Consider the following 24,091-nt stretch of genomic DNA (forward strand, 5'->3'; position numbering starts at 1 on the left):
ATCTGGGCAGACTCTGGCTTCCGGGCCGGAACTGCTGTGCTTGGTGACAGGAGGTAGCCGAGCCGGAGATTAGGGGAAGCACTTCCGGTGTCCTTTACTGGCAGGAGCAGCACGTGAGACGCAGAGGTGAGCGGTGACAGTACTGTTACTCCTATTCTTAGTGGTTTTAGTATTATTACACCTGTTATTGTTGGTATTGGTATTATTACACCTGTTATTGGTGGTATTAGTATTATTACTCCTATTACTGGTGGTATTAGTATTATTACTCCTATTACTGGTGTTATTAGTATTATTACCTCTATTACTGGTGGTATTAGTATTCTTACTCCTATTACTGGTGGTATTAGTATTAATATTGCTATTACTGGTGGTATTAGTATTATTACTCCTATTACTGGTGGTATTAGTATTGTTACTCTTATTACTGGTGGTATTAGTATTATTACTCCTATTACTGGTGGTATTGGCATTATTACTCCTGTTACTGGTGGTATTGGCATTATTACTCCTGTTACTGGTGGTATTGGCATTATTACTCCTGTTACTGGTGATATTGGCATTATTACTCCTGTTACTGGTGGTATTGGCATTATTACTCCTGTTACTGGTGGTATTGGCATTATTACTCCTGTTACTGGTGGTATTGGCATTATTACTCCTGTTACTGGTGGTATTAGTGTTATTATTGCTATTACCAGTGGTATTAGCATTGTTACCTGTTACTGGTGGTATTAGTATTACTACTATTGCTGGTGGTGTTATTATTATTGCTATTACTGGTGGTATTAGTATTAGCATTGTTACTCCTATTACTTATAGAAACATAGAAACATAGAATGTGACGGCAGATAAGAACCATTCGGCCCATCTAGTCTGCCCAGTTTTCTAAATACTTTCATTAGTCCCTGGCCTTATCTTATAGTTAGGATAGCCTTATGCCTATCCCACGCATGCTTAAACTCCTTTACTGTGTTAACCTCTACCACTTCAGCTGGAAGGCTATTCCATGCATCCACTACCCTCTCAGTAAAGTAATACTTCCTGATATTATTTTTAAACCTTTGTCCCTCTAATTTAAGACTATGTCCTCTTGTTGTGGTAGTTTTTCTTCTTTTAAATATAGTCTCCTCCTTTACTGTGTTGATTCCCTTTATGTATTTAAATGTTTCTATCATATCCCCCCTGTCTCGTCTTTCCTCCAAGCTATACATGTTAAGATCCTTTAACCTTTCCTGGTAAGTTTTATCCTGCAATCCATGAACCAGTTTAGTAGCCCTTCTTTGAACTCTCTCTAAGGTATCAATATCCTTCTGAAGATAGGGTCTCCAGTACTGTGTACAGTACTCCAAGTGAGGTCTCACCAGTGTTCTGTACAATGGCATGAGCACTTCCCTCTTTCTACTGCTAATACCTCTCCCTATACAACCAAGCATTCTGCTAGCATTTCCTGCTGCTCTATTACATTGTCTGCCTACCTTTAAGTCATCAGAAATAATCACCCCTAAATCCCTTTCCTCAGATGTTGAGGTTAGGACTCTATCAAATATTCTGTACTCTGCCCTTGGGTTTTTACGTCCAAGATGCATTATCTTGCACTTATCCACATTAAATGTCAGTTGCCACAACTCTGACCATTTTTCTAGTCTACCTAAATCATTTTCCATTTGGCTTATCCCTCCTGGAACATCAACCCTGTTACATATCTTAGTATCATCCGCAAAAAGACACACCTTACCATCAAGACCTTCTGCAATATCACTAATAAAAATATTAAAGAGAATGGGTCCAAGTACAGATCCCTGAGGTACCCCACTGGTGACAAGCCCAAGCTTCGAATATACTCCATTGACTACAACCCTCTGTTGCCTGTCACTCAGCCACTGCCTTACCCATTCAACAATATTGGAATCCAAACTCAAAGATTGTAGTTTGTTGATAAGCCTTCTATGTGCAACAGTGTCAAAAGCCTTACTGAAATCGAGGTAAGCAATGTCTACTGCACCACCCTGATCTATAATTTTAGTTACCCAATCAAAAAAATCAATAAGATTAGTTTGGCATGATCTCCCTGAAGTAAACCCATGTTGTCTCTGATCTTGAAATCCATGTGTTTTTAGATGTTCAACAATCCTATCCTTTAACATTACTGGTGGTATTAGAAGTATTACTCCTATTGCTGGTTTTATTATTATTACTTCTATTCCTACCTGTAATCGCATAGCTGCTGTTATTAATAATTGCATAATTATTTTCATCACTACATGTCGCAACGTTATTACTCCTGTTGTTGATAATATTAGTATTATCACTCTTTTTTTCTTGGAGTACTAACTAAAGTACTAACATTGTTTCCCCAATTCCTGTCAGTATTTATGATGTCCATCATATTATTAGATATTTTTATTATTTCTGGCAGGAGTAGCCGTTTCTCTCCCGTCCCTGGCGGGAGTAGCCGTTTCTCTCCCGTCCCTGGCGGGAGTAGCCGTTTCTCTCCCGTCCCTGGCGGGAGTAGCCATGTTTCTCTCCCGTCCCTGGCGGGAGTAGCCATGTTTCTCTCCCGTCCCTGGCGGGAGTAGCCATGTTTCTCTCCCGTCCCTGGCGGGAGTAGCCATGTTTCTCTCCCGTCCCTGGCGGGAGTAGCCATGTTTCTCTCCCGTCCCTGGCGGGAGTAGCCATGTTTCTCTCCCGTCCCTGGCGGGAGTAGCCATGTTTCTCTCCCGTCCCTGGCGGGAGTAGCCATGTTTCTCTCCCGTCCCTGGCGGGAGTAGCCATGTTTCTCTCCCGTCCCTGGCGGGAGTAGCGGTGTGCCTCCCGTCCCTGGCAGGAATAGCCATGTTTCTCCCGGAAGCTGTGTTTCTCCCGTCCCTGGCAGGCGGAAGCTGTGTGACTATAGGAATATATATGGAAGGATATGTTTTTCCAAATATGCAATTTTTGCCTAAATCTTGCATTTCAGTTTTTAATTCACTGAATTTCAATGTTTCATGACTGAAGACCACTTTCAGTTCTAGAGTCACTTGTTGTATAGGTTTGCATTATTTTCTTTGTCTTCCTGTTGGGTAACACATTTCTTCCATTTCTTGTGTCTATCGGTGTCCTTTCTAAAGTCCGTTGGTATATGTCAGTCTTGTCGGTAATCTTAACACCTTTCATTTTCCAGTGACATTTCTATACAGGTGGAATCTCAAACTTTACTATCAAAGGATTACTGAAAGCATCATAACCATTACAGAGAGCTGAGAGTAGCCTGGCGCTGTCCCCACTAAGTGGGCATTCCGTCTTGGAATGGTTAGCTTTTTTCCTGGGCCCGTCCTGTTTGAATGCCGGCTGAACAGCTCTGTGCAGAGAATTATTAACATTAGCCAACTCTTATTACAGACTGGCTAACAAAAGTTGCCAGAGAAGGAGTTACAACCCCAACAGTAACATAAAATTGTGTGTGCAGCATTTTATATTGAAATACTGCACATACAGGATACTTGCACCATGACCACTGAAAAATGAAGTGGTCATGGTACTTGCAGTAGCCCTTTAATCTCTCACATGGCCATCTACCATTTACTCACCTCTTGGTGAAAGTCCCCTCTTAAAACCTTTACTCCATTAAAAATAACGTATTAATAAAAATGAATAAAATAGTAGATAACAGGGCAAGAGCTTCTTCCCAGCCGGCCACGCTGGACCACCTCTGATCCGGTTCAGTACATCACATGCTCAGCATTATTGCATACATCGAAATAGCAACTATGTAACCCATCTTTACATAGGAAAACTAGTTAATAGTAAATAAGACTGAAAACTAGCTGCATCTTACTTTACTCAATAGATATTCTTCTCCTATACTGGATCCTACTCAAAAGGATCCAGCATTATTGTAAAAAAGCAAAATAAAGTAAAACTAAGCCAATCAACATTTCTCTCTTTCACACAAAGTTCAATTGGAAGACCTTGAGATTAAATAGAAATCAGTTCTAGGGATTTCACAAATGGCACAATTGTCTTTTTCATTTTTTATTTACTGTATGTTGTATTGAGACAATGCCTTTGGTTAGAATATCCCTTCCTATCCTGGTCATCTCTCTCTATATCCCCCCACCCCCTCCCCCCTCACTGCCCTCACCCCAATCCTCCTCTGCTGTTGTCATTCCGTTTTGCTGAAGGAGAGGGGGATATTAGGGAGGACATGGGTAACGTGGACAGGGGGGCAGTGCCACCGTTGGATACCTAGCTCCAGCATACTGTGTCCTGACGACAGATGTCCAATATGCCTAGAAATTACATCAGCCAGCCCGCTTCATTTATTCTGGATTGACAAATGATGCTGCCTCTGGCAGCAAAGGGGTTAAAAGACATTGGCCAAAGTTAGCGTTAATATTTGTGTGTGTGTGTGTGTGTGTGTAAAAAATGCAAAAAACTAGTTTGAACGCCAATTTTGGCCAGTGTTTGTGACTAAATGGCTACTAAAAAAAAGACTGTACATACCCCTTTTTCAATACCGTGACTTGTCATGGGGTAATTCTCATTCCTGGGCTACCAATCTGGCAAATTTTAATGTGAAAAAACTGAAACACAATTTTTATATTTGACTCTGTAACTTTTGAAAACACCATAAAACCTGTACATGAGCGGTACTGTAACACTCAGGAGACTTCGCTGAACACAAATATCAGTGTTTCAAAACCATAAAACATATCACAACAATTATATTGTCAGTTAAGTGCCGTTTGTGTGTGAAAAATGCAAAAAACGTCACTTTCACTGATGATCTCATCGTTGTAATACATTTTACTGTTTTGTATTTGAATTATATATATGTGTTCAACAAAGTCTCCCGAGTAAAACAGTACCCCTTATGTACAGGTTTAATGGTGTCTTGCAAAGTTACAGGGTTAAATATAGTGCTAGCAAATTAAATTCTCTGTACTTTCTGCCTGGGTTATCAGGCAGGTCCCGCAAATTGTAATTAATAAAATACCATAATTATGTAAAAATATTACATAAATATATCCGTAGAGTTATGTATGTGTGTGTATATGTATCATACATATCATGTATATGTCATTCCAGGCACTCCCCCTGCTGGCACTGCTATGGACTGCTATTCCGTCCATGTGACCGTCCATAGCACGCCCGCCGTCCTTAAGGGGTTAAAGGAGCACTATACAGGCACCATAAATTTTTTTTTGTTTAGATCATGCATCAATCTCACTGCTCAATTCTCATTCATTTAGGAGTTAAATCACTTTCTTTATACAGCCCTAGCCACACCTCCATGCCTGTGACTCTGTTCTAGACACCGCAGGAGCCTCCTGTATGTGAGTAATGTTGAGTTTACAGAGCAGGCTATAAAGACGTCTAAAGTAACGTAACATCTGATTGAACGTGAAACCATTTTTTTTATGCAGGCTGTGTGAGTCACAGCCAGGGGAGGTGAGCCTTGGGCTGCCTAAACCGAAACATGATTTAACTCATAAATGGTAGAGAATTGAGCAGTGAAAATGCAGGTGCAGGATTTTGTACACCAAAATTGCTTCATTAAACTAAAGTTTTTTTGGTGCCTATGGTGTCTCTTTAACTGATTGAAATCTGTTCTGAAGTAAATTTCTAAATCTCAGTAGCATGTTGGAGGAATGGGCTAGGGAGATTCTCACCTGTCTTCAGGCAGCTGTACTGCTAAAGTACAGGCTGATAGTAAAGAATCATTTTCTAAATTAGCTCTAAAATATGAAGATGGCCATATTCTTAGGGTGAAGAAGTGGAGCTTTCAATGTCATCAGCTCCCTTCAAGGTCATCAGTACATTTACTTGTTCCCAATGTCACTTGCCCTCTTTCTGTCACTTGCCCTCTTTCTGTCACTAGACTACATATTCACATTGTCACTAGACCTCTCCCCTCACTATTAGACCTTCTCTGTCACCCTTTCTCTTCACAGTTCCACTAATCTTCTCCCAAGGTCACTTTTCTTTTCCACTTTTCAATTCTATCCCTCTGCCTTCTTATTGCACCCTCTCCAGTTAATGTGTTTTAGTCCTTAAACCTATTAACCACACTGTGTCACAGGGCATGTCCCTCGTATATTGGTATGGTCACTCGACCACTCTGCACCAATTTATTACTCTTCAACGCCCTGCTGTCACACAGATTACTTCAATAAGTACAATGATGGATTTTGGTAATATTGTCCACAAAGAAGTGGGTGTTACAGAGAGGGACAAAGCACAGTGATATAAGGGTTAATGACCATGTTAGACAGGAAAGTCATTGATGGTAAAGGCAGACCCATTCCTAGATACTGTACATTTAGAGCTGTGAAATTAATGTCTCTTATTATATCATTTTATTTTCACAGACCATGGCACAGAACTTAAAAGATTTTGCAGGCCGTCTTCCTGCTGGACCCCGTGGGATGGGAACAGCATTAAAACTGCTGCTTGGGGCAGGGGCTGCAGCATATGCAGTAAAGGAGTCTGTTTTTACAGGTCTGTATAGTATTGTATAGCTCTTCTAGCCATTGTCTGGTTTCCATAATCACCGTCTGCCGTCCTGTTTAATCACCGCCAGCATGCCGCCTTGTGTAATCACTGCCTGCCCCGTGTATAATCCCCACAAGCCTCTGCCTGCCGCCCTGCGTACTCCCCGCCAGGTGCTGCCTGCCGCCCTGCGTACTCCCCGCCAGGTGCTGCCTGCCGCCCTGCGTACTCCCCGCCAGGTGCTGCCTGCCGCCCTGCGTACTCCCCGCCAGGTGCTGCCTGCCGCCCTGCGTACTCCCCGCCAGGTGCTGCCCTGCGTACTGCCTGCCGTCCTGTATAGTAGCCTGCCTGCCGCCCGGTGTATTCCCTGCCAGTTGCTGCTCTACACTATATGATCCCCCATGTAATGCATCCCATTGCTATAAGTCTTTGCAGCCTTTTATAATCTCTTCCTACATAATCCCTGCCATCACCTCCTGCTTTCCTATATCATCTCTGCCTACAATGCCTGCCCCCCTATGTAACTGCCTCCTAGTACATTCACCGCCTGCTGCCCTGTACATTCTATACTATTATTACTGTAACACTGTCTGCCCTTTCTAAACTGCATTGCCTCCCTATTATGCTCCAAAGTCTTACTCCTTGTTTTCTTCTCAGTGGAGGGAGGGCAGAGAGCCATTTTCTTTAACCGTATTGGAGGTGTGCAGAAAGACATTATCCTCGCTGAGGGTCTTCATTTCAGGTGCAGTAATCACTAAAAGACCAGTTATTGCTTTGAGACAGTGCATTGATTGTGAACTTTAAACCTGTATGCCAGCAATGTCCATTACGGTCTAATGACTACGTCTATGGGAGACCTGCTGGTGAAATATTATTCCCTGTATATTGGGAAACGTCCTCCTACTTATCCTTGTACTTTGACTTGTAGGATTCCCTGGTTCCAGTATCCTGTTATCTTTGATATCAGAGCAAAACCACGGAAAATTTCATCCCCAACTGGCTCCAAAGGTAAATATTCTATGTCTGTGTTGTTGTGGTATGGCAGGCTGTGTTGTTGTGGTATGGCAGGCTGTGTTGTATTCATATTTAGATGACTCATACCAAAGAAGTAAATAGTTTGGAGCAATGTTACACTATCTGCTGGACATGGAGATTATTCTGAACCTTGGACCTGCTAATCTTGGCACAAAGAATGGAGGGGAAATTGTTCCAATTTATTGTTTCATGTATCTTTTATCTAGTGTTTTGTAGTGACTTTTCCCATATGTCAGACTTGCAGATGGTGAACATTACCCTGCGTGTCCTGTCACGTCCATTGGCAGCTGAGCTGCCCACTCTATACCAGCGTCTCGGCCTGGATTATGACGAGCGAGTCCTTCCTTCCATTGTGAACGAAGTCTTAAAGAGCGTTGTGGCAAAGTTCAACGCATCGCAGCTTATAACACAGAGAGCCCAAGTAAGTGTTAAATAAGCCGGGTGATGGATCTGCAAAAATGACTAGTAGGCACCCTCTCCACTTGCTACCAAACATGCAATAGGAAAAATCACAGTAAATAACCAAAGGACAGTAAAGCAATAAAACTAATTGTATGACGAAATTCAAAACAGAACAGAATAAATCCATAAAATAGTTCTTAAATGGCACCTTCATTGTACTTTTTAACTTAGAGGGAGAGAGAAACATTGCCCCTAGGGACACCTCCAAGTGCCCACTCCTTAGATGGCCACTGGAGGGGCTTCCTGGCTCAGGGATGCACAGTAAGCAGCCCTGCCATGAATTTTCCTCTATGAGGAGGTCCTGATTGGCCAAAACAGCATTTGGCCCCGCCCCATGTCGATATTAGCCAATCCATTGCTTTCCCTATGGGAAAGTATTGGACTGGCAAAAAATTGTCCGTTTTGATGTCACAATGGGGGCAGAGCCAGCGCCGGCAGGACCCGCGCGACGCTGGAAATAAGGTGAGTTTTAAACTTTTATAGGGGGGGGCTAAGTGGGGGCAAGCCACCTATATGGGGGGTTTAGCACTATACAGGGGCGTATTAGCCGCGAGGCAAACAAGGCATTTGCCTTGGGCGGCATTTTCCAGGGGGCGGCAAAAAACGCCGCCCCCAAATGCCCAGGGCAAATGCCTTGTTAGCCTTGCGGCTAACTGGGCTGCCGGTCGGGCTGCTGGGGTGGTTGCTGGGCGGGCGGCTGGCGAGGGAGCTCTTCCTCTGAGCTCTCTGCTCAGCTCCCTCGCGCGCCGCAGAGTGAGGCTGGGAGCCGGAAGATGACGTCATCTTCCGGCTCCCAGCCTCACTCTGCGGCGCGCGAGGGAGCTGAGCAGACAGCTCAGAGGAAGAGCTCCCTCGCCAGCCGCCCGCCCAGCAACCACCCCAGCAGCCCGACCGGCAGCCCCACTAGACCCCAGGGAGGTAAAGAAACCCCCCCCCAGCATTCCCAAAGGTAAGGAGGCTGGGGGGGGTAGATTAAATTAATTATATTATATATATATATATATATATATATATATATATATATAATATATTATTATATATATATATATATTATTATTATTATATATATATTATTTATATATTATATATATATATATATATTATTATTATATATATATTATTTATATATTATTATATATATATATATATATATATATATATATTATTTATATATATATTATATAATATATATATATTATTATATATATATTATTTATATATTATTATTATTTATATATTATTATTATATATATATTATTTAATATATTATTATTATATATTATTATATATATATTATTTATATATTATTTATATATATATTATTATATATATATTATAATATATAATATATTATATATATTATATATATTATATTATTTTATATATATATTATATTATTATATTATATTATATTATATATATATATTATATTATATTATATATATATATTATATTATTATATATTATATTATATATATATAATATTTATATTATATTATATATAATATATTATATTATATATATATATAATATTATATATTATATTATATTATATTATATATATATAATATTATATATATATAATATTATATTATATATATATTATATATATATATATAATATATAATATTATATTATATATATATATATTATATAATATGTTATATATATATTGTTATATATATATTATTATATATATTTTATATATATATATTTTATATATTTATTATATATATTATTATATATATATTATTTATATATTATATTATATATATTATATTATATATATATATATTATATTATATATATATATTATATTATATATATATATATATATTATATTAAATATATTATATTATATATATTATATTAAATTATATATATATATTATATATTATATTAAATTATATATATATATATTATATATTATATATATATATTATATTATATATCAGAGAGTGTGTGTGTCTGACAGTGAGTGTGTGTCTGCTAGTGAGTGTGTGTCTGCTAGTGGGTGTGTGTGTGTGTCTGTTAGCTAGTGTATGCGTATCTGTCAGTGAATTTGTGTGTGTGTGTATTTAGAAGGCGGGACGGGGGGGGGAAGGGTTGGGGGGGGGGCCTGAGTTTTGTCCTGCCTAGGGCAGCACAAAACCAGGATACACCACTGGCACTATAGGGTCAGGAATACATGTTTGTGTTCCTGACCCTATAGTGATCCTGTAATGTAATTGAATTCCTCTTTTTAACTATCTACACATTTTGCTAACAAAATAGCTAACAATGTGTAGATTTTAAAAGAAAACACTTTGAAAATTGTGCCCACCTCCTGTTACTCAGGCTATTAGCATAGACTCCACTGGCTGTTCTCTTGCAGTTTGTAAGGTTTGTTACAATCATGTTATTAGTTTCTGAAGAAACAAAATATGTATAGTTCACCCACCACCAATAGAATTGTACTTAGCTGATAGTTTGTCTTGATGTGTGGGAATATGTCAGCAGCTTCCCCAGAAGACATCCCAGTAGTCTCCCTATCAACAATGCTATACCAACTATTTGGGATACACCTGTAAGCGATAGAAATACCCAACAAAGTGTAACATAGCTACAATATAGAAAGTGGCACTGTTCTATAGCTGTTCTCACGAGCAATAATGATGTCTCAGTTCATTAAAAGGCCTACCCTGATGTATGGGGGGGCTTGAGCCAACTGCCCATCCATACCACTTATCTCTGCTTCTCTCAAGGACACCAACGAGATGTATGGCAAAATAATTTATATAAAGAAATGTATAATCAAACCAATTGGTCCAACGCGTTTTTCCACTAGCAGGCTTCCTCAAGAACCGCAATAATACAGAATACCACCTTCCACCCCAAATTCCATATGAATAGTGCTGTTTCTTTCTTCCTTATTGTTTTGTCTGTAGTTGTATTTCCTTGCCTCTCCAATATGCACCAATCACTGTCTCACTCTCTGCCCTGCCTCCTTCCAGCTGTATATAATTCAAATGTATTACTTGAGTGTATTCCACTGACCGGGTTTGCGATCTGGCATGCGTTCCAATGTTGATTGAGGGTTCCTGATCATGCGACCTTATGCTTTAAAATATTTGCTTGTGTTTCACCACATAGGATTTAAATTAATCCAATAAAGCGATATTTCTACAAAATATACATTTCGGCAGCAACCACAACTATCTATATATCACACATAAAGAATAAAATTCCCCTCGGCTTCAAAGTCCACAGTGCTCTATTTATACAAAACCTATCAATTTATACGAATTGCCTATAATACACATACATAGAAAAGTAGATGTATTTCTTTAGAGTGCTAATGCTCTAACCCTCCTTATGCTTAACACCACCTAAACTAACTCAATGTGTGGTTAACATATAGTCCATCTAAAGTTTGAATCTTAATACAAAAATAAATTCTCTACTACCCTATACCATATCTCCATGAATTTCCTAGTACCATCCTAAAAGTGCGTAAAGGCCCCTAAGCCCTCAATTACAATGTGCTTATAAATTCCTTACAATTGTCCCAATGGTTTTTTATATATATATATATATATATATATATATATATATATATACTTAAGGAAGTTCTATAATGGAAATAAGGGCACTTCTATAACTTGTACCATGCTCTGTCCCCTTATGGCTAGTGTGCTTCTATATGGTTCCTGTATTGTATGCCTGTTAAAACATACAGGCCTTGTTACTTAGTAGGTAGTGCCAAGTATGGATTTCATATGGACTACCCTATTTCATGCATAATAAATTCTAGATTTACAGTGTTATGTGTAAAAAATTATTTAAACATAATTAAGCTACTCCTTTTCATAAATCTGAATTCCATAAAGTGCTAAGGTGATATTATCAATACTTCTGTACCCTGTAATATGCTAAAGCGATTCCATCAATACTACTCTATCTATCTATATGAGAAGCAGAGATAAGTGGTTCAGACGGGCAGTTGACTCGATTAGGTGTCTGAAACATCATTATTTCTCGAGTGTGTGACCGTTGCACAGTATCACTTTCTATATTGTAACTGTATTGTATTCTTTTGCTTACAGCTGTATCCCTCAAATAGTTGGTACAGCATTGTAATGAGTTTCCCTTGGATTAGTGTAATAACAGGGTGCTGTTGGGAAGCAATATGAGGCTTGCCAAACTGGGACAGGTTGCAGCCCACAGAGGGGTGGTGGCGGCGGCGCTGGAACGGTTTAGCAGGAGGTGAGTATCACAAAAAAAGAGAATTATGCAAACTAGAAAAATTCAATTACAGGTTAATTTTAAACACTGGTACTACTGTTAGCTGTTAGGCCCTGACTGATTGGGTTGGATATCCCCTGACTAATGATGACATGATTCTATTCCTGGCTATATTGCAGTTTAAAGAAGATATAAAGTGATGCTTACGTCCTATATCTAAACATGCCATGAAATTACACTCTTGTGGAATGAATAAAAAATGCTTTATGAGTGTGATTTATGGTGCAAATAACTTCAGATTGGATAGTAGTTTAGGACTTAAAATTCCAAACTCTGCTCTTTCAATATTTTGGTTCTACCCCTTCACAGGTCTCACTCCTTATACGACGAGAGCTGACAGATCGAGCAAAAGATTTCAATTTGATCCTGGACGATGTTGCAATCACTGAACTGAGCTTCAGTCGGGAATACACAGCAGCTGTGGAGTCCAAGCAAGTCGGTAGGTATCACTCTGCTTTTTAGGGTCCCCAGTCTCCTTATTATCCCTGTTTCTTCTCTCCAGGTTATTCCAAACTCTGTCTCCCTATTCTGCACAATCTCCATGATACCTTCCCCAATCTGTCCCACTGGCACAACCACAACTCATTTCCCAGGTGTTCTCTCTTGATCACACCCCATCTCGGTTCACTTTTCAGACTCCTTCCCCCATGATCATGCTGTTAGCTCCTTGATATCACTGACTCTTTCCTTTTGTCTCTTTCCTCCTCTCTGGATGCTCACAGCTCAGCAAGAGGCGCAGAGAGCCCAATTCTTGGTGGAGAAGGCATACCAGGATCAGAAACAGAAGATTGTCCAAGCTGAAGGAGAGGCAACAGCAGCCAAAATGATATCCTTAACTGGTTTAATTTTTTTATTTTGTTTTATTTATTTTTTTATAATTCTTTATTGGTTTTGTATATATATACCAATATGCAGGGAAGGGGATACAGAAAAGAAGAGGTGGGGGTGGGGTATAACAGTACCATCCGTTCAAATTTGTACCATCGCAGGGTACGCTTTGATATATTTTAGTACAGTTGGATATGTTAGCAGTTTGACAATGGGTAGTAGTCCAGGTTTGATGCGTTGTCCCCTTGTCATTCATGTATCTGTGGCCGTGTATACCTGTATTACCTCAGTGTGAGGATACTTTTGGGGTGGGGAGGGGGGAGTCTGTTCAGGTCATGTGTCCGAGTGGGGTGAAAGTGTATTATCCCGTCAAAGTTGCTATTGATCTTCGATCAATTGCTTTATTCTAGGCGAACTGGCTTGTTCGAAGGTGTGTCTCCGGGTTGTGCCCGTTGGTTCACCGGGTTTGGTGGTTTGCTCTATGAGTGTCTGGAATGGGTCCCGAAGGCGGCCCAGTTGCAGGTCCTATTGTCGGGTCCATCGGTCTCCTGTTGTAGGGGGGTGCCAACGGTGGTCTCCTTGGTGATCTTTCCATTGAACCCCGGTTTTGGGCCCCCTGTTCCGGGCTCGTCATTTCAGGTAGTGGTTAGGTGTTCGTCTGTGTGTCTCCCTGGTTCGTGGGTGTGCGTTGCGTCTGTTTGTGTTGTGGATGGCTGGAGTAGTGGGACTGAGTAGGTTGACTGGCGTTAACGTAGGTAACCTGAGTTTGGGGGGTTGGGGTTTAGGTTAGGGTTGCAACCCGTGGACCACCCGGGTCGCGGCGCCCTTATGCTCGGGCCGAAAGGGGACCGAGGGTGTGTGGAGTTAAATGTTAGGGTTGTGGTGTGTCTGTTAAGAATCGTGTGTTAGCGTCTTAGGTGTTTGTCGTACTGTCGACTGATTCCCTGTCAATGTGGGCAGGTTACCAGGGGATGGTTGTATCTCCCTCTAACCACGGGTCCCAGACTTTGTGGAATTGTTTGGGGGTGTCTCGGAGTTGTGCTGTCTGTGAGCTCTCTGCTATCTTTCTTGTTGGTTTTATTTTGTTTTTAAAGCTGTTTTGCTGTGTTTATGTTCGTCCCTCTTACCTTGCCTGCTAGGGGCCAAAATACAGCACATTATATGGTATTCAGAGGACTCCATCAGGTGAAAAGTGTGGAGTTATACACTGCCACTGTCTGCATGGGATGGTAGGAATATACTGCTGTTAAAAAAAAAAATAATAATAAAAAAAACTATATATCTATATATAATCTCTATATCTATTGCAAACTTAATGAATGGAGCACTCCACGTGGAATTTTTTCAAACTATATTCAAATCATATTTCAAGACTTATCCTGCTTTTTATACAATTTTAAATCTTGATGCTATATAAATAAAACATGTTTATCTTGATCCTGCAACCTGGATTTTTGAAGGTAACCATTGTTGAGTTGACCGGGAGACATCCTGACTTCAAAAGGAACCCACTGCATTTGCGGTTTTCTCCGCTTTAGACTTCTAGTCTGAGCCAGCTTTTTCTAAGTGGCTCAGAAACATGTAAGTTGGACCAATAATATGTGGTTTTAATATATGTGCAGACTGTATTACCCTATGGTCTCTTTCTTTCTTTTTTTTAGGATTGTATTCATATATACTATTGGTAACTTTATACCCATTGAGTGCTCTGAACATTTTATTATTTTACATTGTTGCACTTTTTTGTGTGCGTTGAGTCATCCACACAGGTGATAGTAGCACCATATTTCACTAGTTCCAACTATTGTATATTTTAATTATGACAAGTTATTTTGATTACTATGGGAAGGTACCAGGGCACTCCTGGCACCATAAACACTACAGCAGGCTGCAGTACTTATGGTGTTTGGAGTGTTCCTTTACTACATTTCCTGAAAGGCTTGTACGTGAAATACTCTATTAGAAGCACCTGTTATGCCTCCTTTATTTCATGTTATCCTTGACATTATTTTATACATTGGTGATGCACTTAGTAAAAATCCTGGATACCTGAAGCTACGTCGGATACGAGCAGCACAGAGCATCTCAAAGACGGTTAGTGCAAATACCATACCAGAGTCCTGTTACCTTCCATTTCCACCTCCTTGTGCTGGGTCTTTATTCCTTTATGCCATCCTATACTTGGATGTGCCAAGACCCCAAGTGTACAAACATCCGCTTAGTGGACACATTATTAAAGGAGCACTATAGGGTCAGGAACACAAACATGTATTCCTGACCCTATGGGGTTAAAACCACCCTCTAGCCACCTTGGTCCCCTCATGCCTCCCTAAATATTGTAAAATCTTACTTGTATTCAAGTCTGGAGCTGCTTGCTTTGTCACGGTTTCCTTTAGACCTGCCTGCTGACATCATCAGAAGTGGTAGCCTGATCCAATCACAATGCTTCCCCATAGGATTGGCTGAGACTGACAAGAAGGCAGATCAGGGGCACAGCCAGCATGATTCAAACACAGCCCTGGCCAATCAGCATCTCCTCATAGAGATGAATTGAATCAATAAATCTCTGAGGAAAGTTCAGTGTCTGCATGCAGAGGGAGGAGATATTGAATGTTTGGATGCATTTTAGGAAGCACCCAGGAAGGACCTCTAATAGCCATCTGAGGAGTGACCAGTGAAGTTATCACTAGGCTGTAATGTAAACACTGCATTTTCTCTGAAAAGACGGTGTTTACAGAAAAAAGCCTTAAGGGAATGATTCTACTCACCAGAACAAATTGAATAAGCTGTAGTTGTTCTGGTGACTATAGTGTCACTTTAACCTTTCACCATCCTGTCTCATTCTTATTGTCTTGCAGATTGCAGCTTCACAGAACCGCGTATATCTGAATTCAGACAACCTTGTGCTAAATCTGCAGGATGACCGATTTACCAGGTAATGGGCACTGGACTGTAATGTATCTTGATCTCTATACTGAACCCAAAACGTCCCATTTTTTATAATGTATCTATAATAGTCCTGACTGAAAGATAATGTTGTGTGGCAGTAATTTGTATCATGTCTTAAGCATTTCTGACCAAACTTAAACACGGACATGATTTAATTAAGCACTGCGGAATAAGTTGGCGCTCTAGAAATGGTAAAAAGAATAATTCAGAGTTGGTAAGAGAGATAATGGACAAATGTTTATTTCCAAAACTTAGATTGCAATAAAAATGTAATTAAAATATACTGGTATATCCAAATATATTTCATCTGAATCACTGGACTAATAAAATCACTCTGACTTCACATGTCTGACACCAATCCATCCCATTGTATTACTCGTATTATATGCAAATATCTAGATGGATACCAAACTATTTTGTTCTCTGTTAATTTGTTTTTATCCTTTTTTTTCCCCACATTTGTTTTCAATTCTCTACATTGCAGTGGAAGGTAAGTAACACTCTACCTCCTCCTTTTATCTCCCTTCACCCTTTCAGATCTCACCTTTCCCTAATATTTATCTTTGCTATCTCAAAACCTACCTTACTTTTATAACCTACAGTTGTCCCTCAGTCCCTGCTCGAGAATCTTATCCGTTCTTGACATTAAATTTATTCTGCTCCTTTTTCTTTGAATCCCGGTCTCCTCTGATTGCCTAGCATGTACCCCATTCACAGATCCTCTGTTGCTAGTTGGTTCCTCTCCTCCCTTTCCCTTGCTTGTGACTCTTTCCCAGTCTCTAGTTCACACCTTTACTTCTCTTTGCAGTGACAGTTTGCTTATCAAACCTCCAAAGAAATGAAGAGCGCAGATTGAGCAGGCCACGTAGTACGTCATCTGACCACTCACCCCAATTACCATTCCCATGCAGTGGGGAGACCCCCAATTTAAGAGGAGGTGCCCGATGGTCTACACCCCTCCAACTGAAATCTGGATTATGCCTGATATGTTTATCAGTGTGAAATTTATATAAAAGAACTCATTGAAATTGATTTGTTTTCTGTGAAATTATTTTGAATTGCAAAAGTTAATACAAAATCTTACTATGTGACCACTGTGCTTCTATAGTGGGGATATTTTCTGCACGCGCTGGCAGTGTTAGTTACTGAATTGTCAGGAAATGTTGTTGTAAAGAGATGCACTGCAGTCATAGCTGATTTGTTTTTGATCTTGGTCCTGTTATTGGCCAGTAGTATTGGGGAGACGTCCACGAATGTTAGCCATTAATTTCCCTCGGCCCTCAGGGCTGTAGCGTGAAGTATAGTGATTAGCAGCACTCTTATTCAGCTTGGATACTGTGTATAGGACGTGCCTATATGCTCACTAATATTCTGGTAAATATCACCCATGTATTTATAAGGAAGCCTAAATAGGAAGCAAAAGGGCCGCTGGAGAAAAAAAAAAAGAAATGAAGTAGCCAGCATAGTGGTAATGTTGCCGTCATGTGTTCAACCTGCAGATATGATCTGGGAAACGTGACCCCCTGCTCTGCTTAAACTAGCTGCTTATTATTCAGCCCTTATGCCAGCATAGAGAAAAGGAGTAGAGGCACAGGTAATTGCAATACCAAAAGGTTTGAAAATATGAATAGTTTCTCCTGAGCTACAGCTCCTCCCACTGTAGATCCAGCAGAGTAAACTAAATAAACATAGAAAAAATGAGGTCTGTGCTTCCAGTTGTAGTATGTTCCAATGTGCTACCAAGCATTTATTTGAAGAACATAAGCACATTGGTGCTCACTACAACTGGAAGTGCAGACCTCATTTTTTCTATGTTTATTCAGCCCCTATACCATTGTTGCCTCCACGAGGGGAGAGTGGGTGAGAGTGGAGTTCCAGCAGACACTGTAGGTCCACATAGTGGTCAGTGATGGATTTGAATAAAAGTAAATTGGCGGGTGGTGAAGGTGATGATTAGTCACAAAGCTAGTGTGGGCAAGCCACTGTCATGAGGTCACTCCCAACCTCTATACACAATAAACACAATGCCCGAATATTACTCCAGACTACAGGGCGCCACAATCACTAGAATCTATGTAAATGCTGAGTAGGAAAATCCCATAAATGAATAAATAACAATTGGTGGAAATCCCAAAAATCCACTTTATTTAAGAACAATAAAATATAATAATGTGACCTGCGCAGTGCATGCAGGAATATAAAATGTAATGTAAAATATTAAACAGCCAAATGGCCAAGAACCCCTAAGGACAGCAGCTATAAACTCACAGAAGCCTTCAAATATAATAAGGTGCCAGGTGCTAAAGTGCAAAAATGCAAAATGCTTGATGTTATAGCTTCAAAAGTGGACACCAATACTGACAAATAAAGTGCTTACAGGAGACAAAAAACTGCTGTGCCGAAAGTGCAGGGATCTTGTGGGTGCTCAACGCGTTTCGTCGATCTCGACTTCCTCAGGAGCTTGCTGGATTCGCACCGGTCCTTTTCTTCTTTTAAATCTGCACAGCAGAGCAGTTTTTTGTCTCCTGTAAGCACTTTATTTGTCAGTATTGGTGTCCACTTTTGAAGCTATAACATCAAGCATTTTGCACTTTAGCACTTGGCACCTTATTATATTTGAAGGCTTCTGTGAGTTTATAGCTGCTGTCCTTAGGGGTTCTTGGCCATTTGGCTGTTTAATATTTTACATTACATTTTATATTCCTGCATGCACTGCGCAGGTCACATTATTATATTTTATTGTTCTTAAAGTGGATTTTTTGGATTTCCACCAATTGTTATTTATTCATTTATGGGATTTTCCTACTTAGCATTTACATAGATTCTAGTGATTGTGGCGCCCTGTAGTCTGGAGTAATATTCGGGCATTGTGTTTAGTGATGGATTTGATATCAATTCTGCAGGAGCGATGCAGGAAGATAAAGTTTGGAATTTGTACTCCAATCATAAGTATCCTGTATAGTTGGGGAAATAATAGCCAGCTTCTGTCTGCTGTCAATCAAAGTTAAAAATAGTCAAGCATCAACATTAACATGAATATTTACAATTCTGTTATACAAAATACTGGAAGAGGTCAGTGTTTGGTTTTAATGCATCTAAACCTTGGTTTATTTAACCCCTTAAGGACTGAGCCAAATGTACACGTTGTGAACAAAACGTAAACAAAACCTGGCATTTGCGCTATATGTCTGTCCAACTGTAATTCACCTCTTTCATTTTAAATGCACCCCCCCTTATTATATATCATTTTATTCAGGGGAAACAGGGCTTTCATTTAATATCAAATATTTAGCTATGAAACATAATTTAATATGAAAAAAAAATGGGCGAATATAGTTTTTGTTATTTTTTTAGTTCTACATGACATTTTAACTGTCAATGTCATAATACTGTTTGCTTTTACTGCAATAAAATAATACACATATTTGTATTCAGCAAAGTCTCATGTGTAAAACAGTACCCCCTATGTACAGGTTTTATGGTATTTTGGGAAGTTACAGGGTCAAATATAGCACGTTACATTTGAAATTCGCCAGATTGGTTACGTTGCCTTTGGGACTGTATAGTACCCCAGGAATAAAATGTACACCCATAATGGCATACCATTTGCAATAGTAGACAACCCATGGTATTGCAAATGGGGTATGTCCAGTCTTTTTTAGTAGCCATTTGGTCACAAACACTGGCCAAAGTTAGCGTTAGTATTTGTTTGTGTGTGAAAAATGCAAAAAACGCAAATTTTGGCCAGTGTTTGTGACCGAATGGCTACTAAGAAAGACTGGCCATACCCCATTTGCAATACCTTTGGTTGTCTACTATTGCAAATGGTATGCCATCATAGGGGTAATTTTCATTCTTGGGCTACCATAGGGTCTCAAAGGCAACGTAACCAATCTGGCGAATTTTAATGTGAAAAAAATGAAACACAAGCCTTATATTTGACGCTGTAACTTTTGAAAACACCATAAAACCTGTACATGAGGGCTACTGTTGTACTCGGGAGACTTTGCTGAACACAAATATTTGTGTTTCAAAACAGTAAAAAGTATTGCAGCAATAATATCGTCCGAGTAAGCGCTGTTTGTGCGTGTAAAATGCAAAAAACTTCACTTTTACTGGCGATATCATCGTTGTAATACATTTTACTGTTTTGAAACACTAATATTTGTGTTCAGCGAAGTCTCCCGAGTAGAACAGTACCCCCCATGTGCAGGTTTTATGGTGTCTTGGAAAGTTATAGGGTTAAATATAGTGCTAGCAAATTAAATTCCCTATACTTTCGGCATGGGTTGTCACGCAGGTCCCGCTAATTGTAATTAATTAAGATACCTAATTATGTAAAAATATTACATAAATATATGTGTAGAATTAATATATGTATGTATATATATATATTTTTATATATATATATATATATATATGTGTGTGTGTGTGTATATATATAATTTTTTTTAACTATTCTTATTTATATATATAGTGATATATACGTATATATTTATGTATATAGATATATATATTATTTGTTCTATGTGTATTTTGATATAAATATATATAGATATATAATCATCACAATACAGTTAGAACGAAATAACACACATCTATATATTTTTTAATTATTTTTTTTAATTATTTTTGTAATTTTATTTTTTAACGTATTTACATAATTTTTTATTTGAGATATATATATATATATATATATATATATATATATATATATATAAATAGTAAAATACACATAGACAGTGTATGTATGTGTGTGTATATATAATATACTTAGATCATATATATAAATACTATATATATATATGATCTAAGTATATTATTATTGGTTTTTTTTTTTACACTGATTAGTTTAATTTCAATTTATTTCCAGCCAGCAGCGGGACTACCTGTCATTACAGGCATTCCCCCTGCTGGCAATGCCTGAGCCAGCTATCCCGGCCATGTGATTGTGAGGTCCTCGCAAGGACCTCACTCTCACATGGCCGGGAAGCCCCCCAGGAGGAAGGACGTGCCGCGGGGGGCTCTCTGGGAGTCCCCCCAACCGCGATCGCTGGCGACCGGGTAAGTAACAAAAGACCGGAGGGCGTACTATTACGCCCGGCGGCGTTTAGAGATACTTAAAATAGGGCGTAATAGTACGCCCTCCGGTCTTAAAGGGTTAATTTGATTAATGCATTCTGCATGAGCCAGAGGTTTGATTTGCACTCCTTACCCCTTTGGCACTGGGAAAAGATATTTCCTGGCTAATCATGGCAGCATATACACATGGGTTAGCTCCTCCCCTTACAGCCGATAGGACAGGAATAAAACAAACCTTTAAAAGGCGTATCCCTGCATAGGTCCCTCAGTCTTTTTCCTGTCCTACAGCCCTTAGGATGTGAGCCTTTTTGCTCCCTTTACTCATGGACTTGTAGATTTTTTTTCTCTTCATTACTTTTTGTTTTTGCTATGGTGCCTGTATACTGTGGTGTGTTTATACTATAGTACTTTTACACTCTGATTTCTTTTAACCCCTTAAGGACACATGACGTGTGACCTGTCATGATTTCCTTTTATTCCAGAAGTTTGGTCCTTAAGGGGTTAAACTGGAAACTGGATAAGCTGTGCCTTATGCTGTAATGCATTTAAACTGTGGTGCATTAGACAGCTGTGCCTTTACTGCCTTATGCTGTGATGCCTTTAACTTTGGTTATTTTTTGCACCTTGTTGCCTATTTATAACCTTGGAGGCACTTTTACTTTATGCTTCCCCCCTCGGTCCCGGTGATTTATTCCCGGTTCCCTGGGTGTTCAGGGGCTATGTATGCTGCAGACCGAGCTCTCTCCCCAGTCTCTAGCCAATAAATGCACTTGGAAGACGCCCGCGCATGTGCAGTTTGTGCCTTAAAGGCCCAATAGTGATGACTTGCATTATGGGAATACAGATTGCGGCAGCCATCTTGGATGAGGGCAATTGCCAGTAAGTACCTAAAATGGAGGGAAATTTACTGTATACATCCCAAACCTATTTGGAAAGTATTTGCAGGTTCTCCAGACAGGGGTAAGAGCTGTTTCAGCCAGTTTAATCTGTTTGACTGTTTTCATGGTTATAGAATTTGACAGTGCCCTTTTGTACTTTTTATACTTCGCCACATGTAATTTATTTTTTTTTGGTTCATTTTATGTCTGAATCTACACCTATGTTCTGATGGTGATGGAAATTTAGTGGTAGGAAAACTGTTAGGCATTGCCTGTCTTCAGAAGGTAACTTCTTCAGCTTCACCTATAGCTAGGACATGCTGGCATAGCTTACAAAGGAAAGTTGCAAGGTATATACTGAATGTACACCATGTTTTGGTGAGAAAGCAGTGTAAGAAAACCGTTATGTACTGACTGTCTCCATAAGGTAGCTGCTTCAGCATCACCTATACCGGTGCAGCCACATGACAGGTGGGATGAGGCTACCGCTTGACAACTCGGCTTTTACGCAAGCCTATGGATCAAAAGTGGACGCAGACCTGTCCAAATTTATACGCCTGCTGATGCAATTTGTCATCCAGCTGTAGTTTTCACTGCTGTTTCTAGAACCATGAAAATAGTGTTTAAAGATCTAAATGCTACTGTGGATAGAGATATTAAGAGCCAAGATTGAAAATGCAGTCTGGAGTCTTCAGGTTACAAGTGACTTCTTCACAGAAGCTTCCTGAGTTGTAACTAGGATATTCTCTTGAACAAATGGCTTTATCTACAGCATTTGGGAAAGCTTTTGATGAATTCATTAAAAGGCAGCTGAGGGCTGCAAGGTATTTGTACCTCAGGACTGAAGATCTAAGAATCCAGCTCCTTGGGGTTAGACAGGAAAACCTCCGGTGACCAGTATTTCTGAGATACATGGAATTACTGACCCTGCAGGGTAGACTCCAGAGGTAACTCGTGGCAGTTGGTAACCTGCCTTTCAAGATTCTAATAGAGCTATGAAGCAGTCATTTTGCTCTTCAGCAGTGAATTTGTGTCTGTCCTCCAGTACTAGGAGCATTATTTTTTCTGATCAGACATACCTGGGCTCATCACATTCTGGAGTCTTGGGTGGTATCCATAGTCCAGATGGATATAGACTGGATTATTTTCTTCAAACACAGGGGAGTCTATACCAACAAGAGAATTCAGACAGATGACTCAAAGGTATAACACCAAAGGAGTATTTATGAAACCTTCTGGACCAAGATGTGATTTCTTAGGTCCCTTAAAGGACCACTCTAGGCACCCAGACCACTTCAGCTTAATGAAGTGGTCTGGGTGCCAGGTCCAGCTAGGGTTAACTAATTGTTTTATAAACATAGCAGTTTCAGAGAAACTGCTATGTTTATCAATTAGTTAAGCCTTCCCCCTAATTCTCTAGTGGCTGTCTCACTGACAGCCGCTAGAGGCGCTTGCGTGATTCTCACTGTGAAAATCACAGTGAGAGCACGCAAGCGTCCATAGGAAAGCATTATGAATGCTTTCCTATGTGACCGGCTGAATGCGCGCGCAGCTCTTGCCGCGCGTGCGCATTCAGCCGACGGGGAGGAACGGAGGCGGAGAGGAGGAGGAGAGCTCCCCGCCCAGCGCTGGAAAAATGTACGTTTTTTCCCCTTTCCAGAGCCGGGCGGGAGTGGGACCCTGAGGGTGGGGGCACCCTCAGGGCACTCTAGTGCCAGGAAAACGAGTATGCTTTCCTGGCACTAGAGTGGTCCTTTAACAAGAGCGGTTCCTGGGTCAATGTTCGCCTCTCTTCTGATGCTAAAAATAAAGGCACATGGAAGTCTATACTGGACCTAAGAAGGGCCAACAATAGGCTGAATGACAGAGCCTTCGGGATGGAGTAAATCAGATCCATATCCCCAGCAATTTGGAAGGACAAGTTCCTTATCTCTATCTCAAGGATGCTTACTATCATTCCAATCGGCCTAGACCTTTAGCATTATCTCAGAAGAGAACTTCCAATTTCAAAGGAGACGGTGGAAGGCTACGAAGACTCTAAACTCCTATGATGAGTAAGATGAATCTGGAACCTCCAAGGGATATTCCCGTACATCCTG

General features: G+C 39.9%; 1 protein-coding gene across 2 annotated transcripts; it reads left to right on the forward strand.

Annotated features, from left to right (window-relative positions):
* Positions 1 to 17: 17 nt before the first annotated feature.
* On the forward strand, positions 18 to 16,923 carry PHB2 (prohibitin 2). 2 transcript variants are annotated; one of them, XM_063435202.1, is made up of 10 exons: positions 18 to 126; positions 6,354 to 6,483; positions 7,132 to 7,216; positions 7,403 to 7,482; positions 7,746 to 7,930; positions 12,565 to 12,694; positions 12,978 to 13,081; positions 15,100 to 15,177; positions 15,942 to 16,028; positions 16,845 to 16,923. In XM_063435202.1, the coding sequence occupies exons 2-9, from the start codon at positions 6,357 to 6,359 to the stop codon at positions 16,020 to 16,022; spliced, it is 870 nt and encodes a 289-aa protein (XP_063291272.1). In that variant the 5' UTR covers positions 18 to 126; positions 6,354 to 6,356; the 3' UTR covers positions 16,023 to 16,028; positions 16,845 to 16,923. The 2 variants fall into 2 exon arrangements, with proteins under 2 accessions (XP_063291272.1, XP_063291271.1); XM_063435201.1 differs by lacking the exon at positions 16,845 to 16,923 and adding an exon at positions 16,517 to 16,553 and having other exon boundaries at positions 15,942 to 16,018.
* The last annotated feature ends 7,168 nt before the right edge of the window (positions 16,924 to 24,091 follow it).

The sequence above is a fragment of the Pelobates fuscus genome, chromosome 10 (assembly GCF_036172605.1).
Source record: "Pelobates fuscus isolate aPelFus1 chromosome 10, aPelFus1.pri, whole genome shotgun sequence".
Taxonomy (NCBI): domain Eukaryota; kingdom Metazoa; phylum Chordata; class Amphibia; order Anura; family Pelobatidae; genus Pelobates; species Pelobates fuscus.

Coding starts and splice junctions, on each gene's coding strand:
- PHB2 (XM_063435201.1), top strand. CDS start 6,357: ATGGCACAGAACTTAAAAGATTTTGCAGGCCGTCTTCCTGCTGGACCC. Junction 6,484..7,131: donor AAAGGAGTCTGTTTTTACAG/GTCTGTATAGTA, acceptor TTTTCTTCTCAG/TGGAGGGAGGGCAGAGAGCC. Junction 7,483..7,745: donor ATCCCCAACTGGCTCCAAAG/GTAAATATTCTA, acceptor CCCATATGTCAG/ACTTGCAGATGGTGAACATT.